Source organism: Trypanosoma conorhini (assembly GCF_003719485.1).
Source record: "Trypanosoma conorhini strain 025E chromosome Unknown Tco_14.4_contig_00073, whole genome shotgun sequence".
Lineage (NCBI taxonomy): Eukaryota > Euglenozoa > Kinetoplastea > Trypanosomatida > Trypanosomatidae > Trypanosoma > Trypanosoma conorhini.
Window position 1 is genome coordinate 44840 of NW_021704158.1, and position 1686 is coordinate 46525.

The 1686-nt window shown below is 47.4% G+C and overlaps 1 protein-coding gene across 1 annotated transcript, besides 2 other annotated features; it reads right to left on the bottom strand.

Annotated features, from left to right (window-relative positions):
* Window positions 1-179: 179 nt before the first annotated feature.
* Window positions 180-1196, bottom strand: Tco025E_02010 (putative protein kinase A catalytic subunit; the record flags this gene model as incomplete). Its single annotated transcript, XM_029368946.1, has 1 exon — window positions 180-1196. One exon carries the CDS (start codon window positions 1194-1196, stop codon window positions 180-182), a length of 1017 nt encoding a protein of 338 aa, XP_029231005.1.
* Window positions 1197-1231: 35 nt separating this feature from the next.
* Window positions 1232-1251: a microsatellite.
* A 287-nt stretch (window positions 1252-1538) lies between these two features.
* Window positions 1539-1685: a microsatellite.
* The last annotated feature ends 1 nt before the right edge of the window (window position 1686 follows it).

A 1686-nucleotide genomic window follows, 5' to 3' on the forward strand; every position in this document is an offset into this window, starting at 1 on the left:
AGAACTGGGCTTAAGTTGAACGCCCCCCTCAAATCCCTTTTGATTGTCTAAAAACTCTTGTCGTCGCTCCTGTTTTTGTTCTCCTTTTTCTCCCCTTCCGGTCTTTTTTTTTTTTGCTTTTCGTTGCTCCTTTACGCAACACGTTTTGGGCAGGGCAATCACCCTGACGTGCAGGAGCACTACACCCTGGTATACTCTCCGTCACAAAAACCTGCAAACAGCTCCTGCTGCTTTGCCGTTAGCGGCGGCAACGGGTGGTGGGGGCTCTCCGGATAGCGGTCAAAGTAGCGCGTATCCCCGTCCTTCGTCGGACGCACAGGAATGGGTGGGACTACCTTTTTCTGCAGCAGCACCTCCCAATCTACCCCGCTGTAAAACTTATGTCTTTTGACATCTTGGGTACCGCGATTCAGCGAGCCAAGACGCTTTGTGGGGTCAAGCACCAATAGGCTTTTGATAAGATCCTTCGCCCGCAGCTCCACCCAACGCGGAAACTGCACCTTGCCCTCCAGGATTTTTTCATAAATTTTAAAGGGGCTCTCGTCAAAAAAGGGCGGATAGCCAACCAGCATTTCATACAATAAAATGCCAAGCGCCCACCAATCCACAGCTTTATCATGACCTCTGCTTTGAATCACTTCCGGAGCGAGATACTCAGGGGTGCCGCACAGCGTAAAGGTGCGTTCTCTGACACGCTTAGCAAAGCCAAAGTCGGTAATTTTAATGTTTCCTTGTCCATCCAACAACAGATTCTCCGGCTTGAGGTCGCGGTACACGATGCTGCAGTTGTGAAGGTACTCAAATGCTAAAATCACCTCTGCGGAGTAAAACTTTGCCACATCATTGGGAAATTTTCCCGCCTTTCGGAGATGCGTGAAAAGTTCACCACCCACCACGTACTCAAGAAGAATATACAAACGGTCATTGTCCATAAAGCCCTTGAGCATGTTTACAATAAAAGGATGACTGAGCTCTTGTAGTATGCTCGACTCTGCCAAAATGTGCTCCACCTGCTTCATACGCAGTACCTCCTGTTTTTTGAGTATTTTTAGCGCCATGTATCTCCCAGATAACTTGTGCCTACAAAGGCGAACACGACCAAAGGTACCTGTGCCTATCGTTTCGCCCAATTCTAAATCGTGTAGTTTCCATCCACTCACATCCTCCCTTCTAACCTCCGCGCTGGATATCGTCATCGCCCCTCCGTCTTGCCACCCCCTATCCACAGGGTCAAACACACACACACACACAATAAATGGTATATACAAGTATATAGAAGAATCTATGTAATTAGTAGTAGAAACCAATTTATCTCGCCTATCAACCAGAACAGACCCAGGAAAATGGGGGAAAACCAGCCTTTGGCCTGTATTTTCAAAATCCTGTTGAAGTTTAGATTAACTCCCTCTCTACCGTTTTTTTTTTTCGCTTTTACTCCCTGTGGATCTGGTGTGCGTAATGGATTGTCGTCAATAAGCGAGCTTCCTAGAAGCTACCAATTAACAGCGGCAAGAAAAGGTATATATGGGGAGAAAGAAAGAGAGAGAGAGAGAGAGAGAGAGAGAGAGAGAGAGAGAGAGAGAGAGAGAGAGAGAGAGAGAGAGAGAGAGAGAGAGAGAGAGAGAGAGAGAGAGAGAGAGAGAGAGAGAGAGAGAGAGAGAGAGAGAGAGAGAGAGAGAGAGAGAA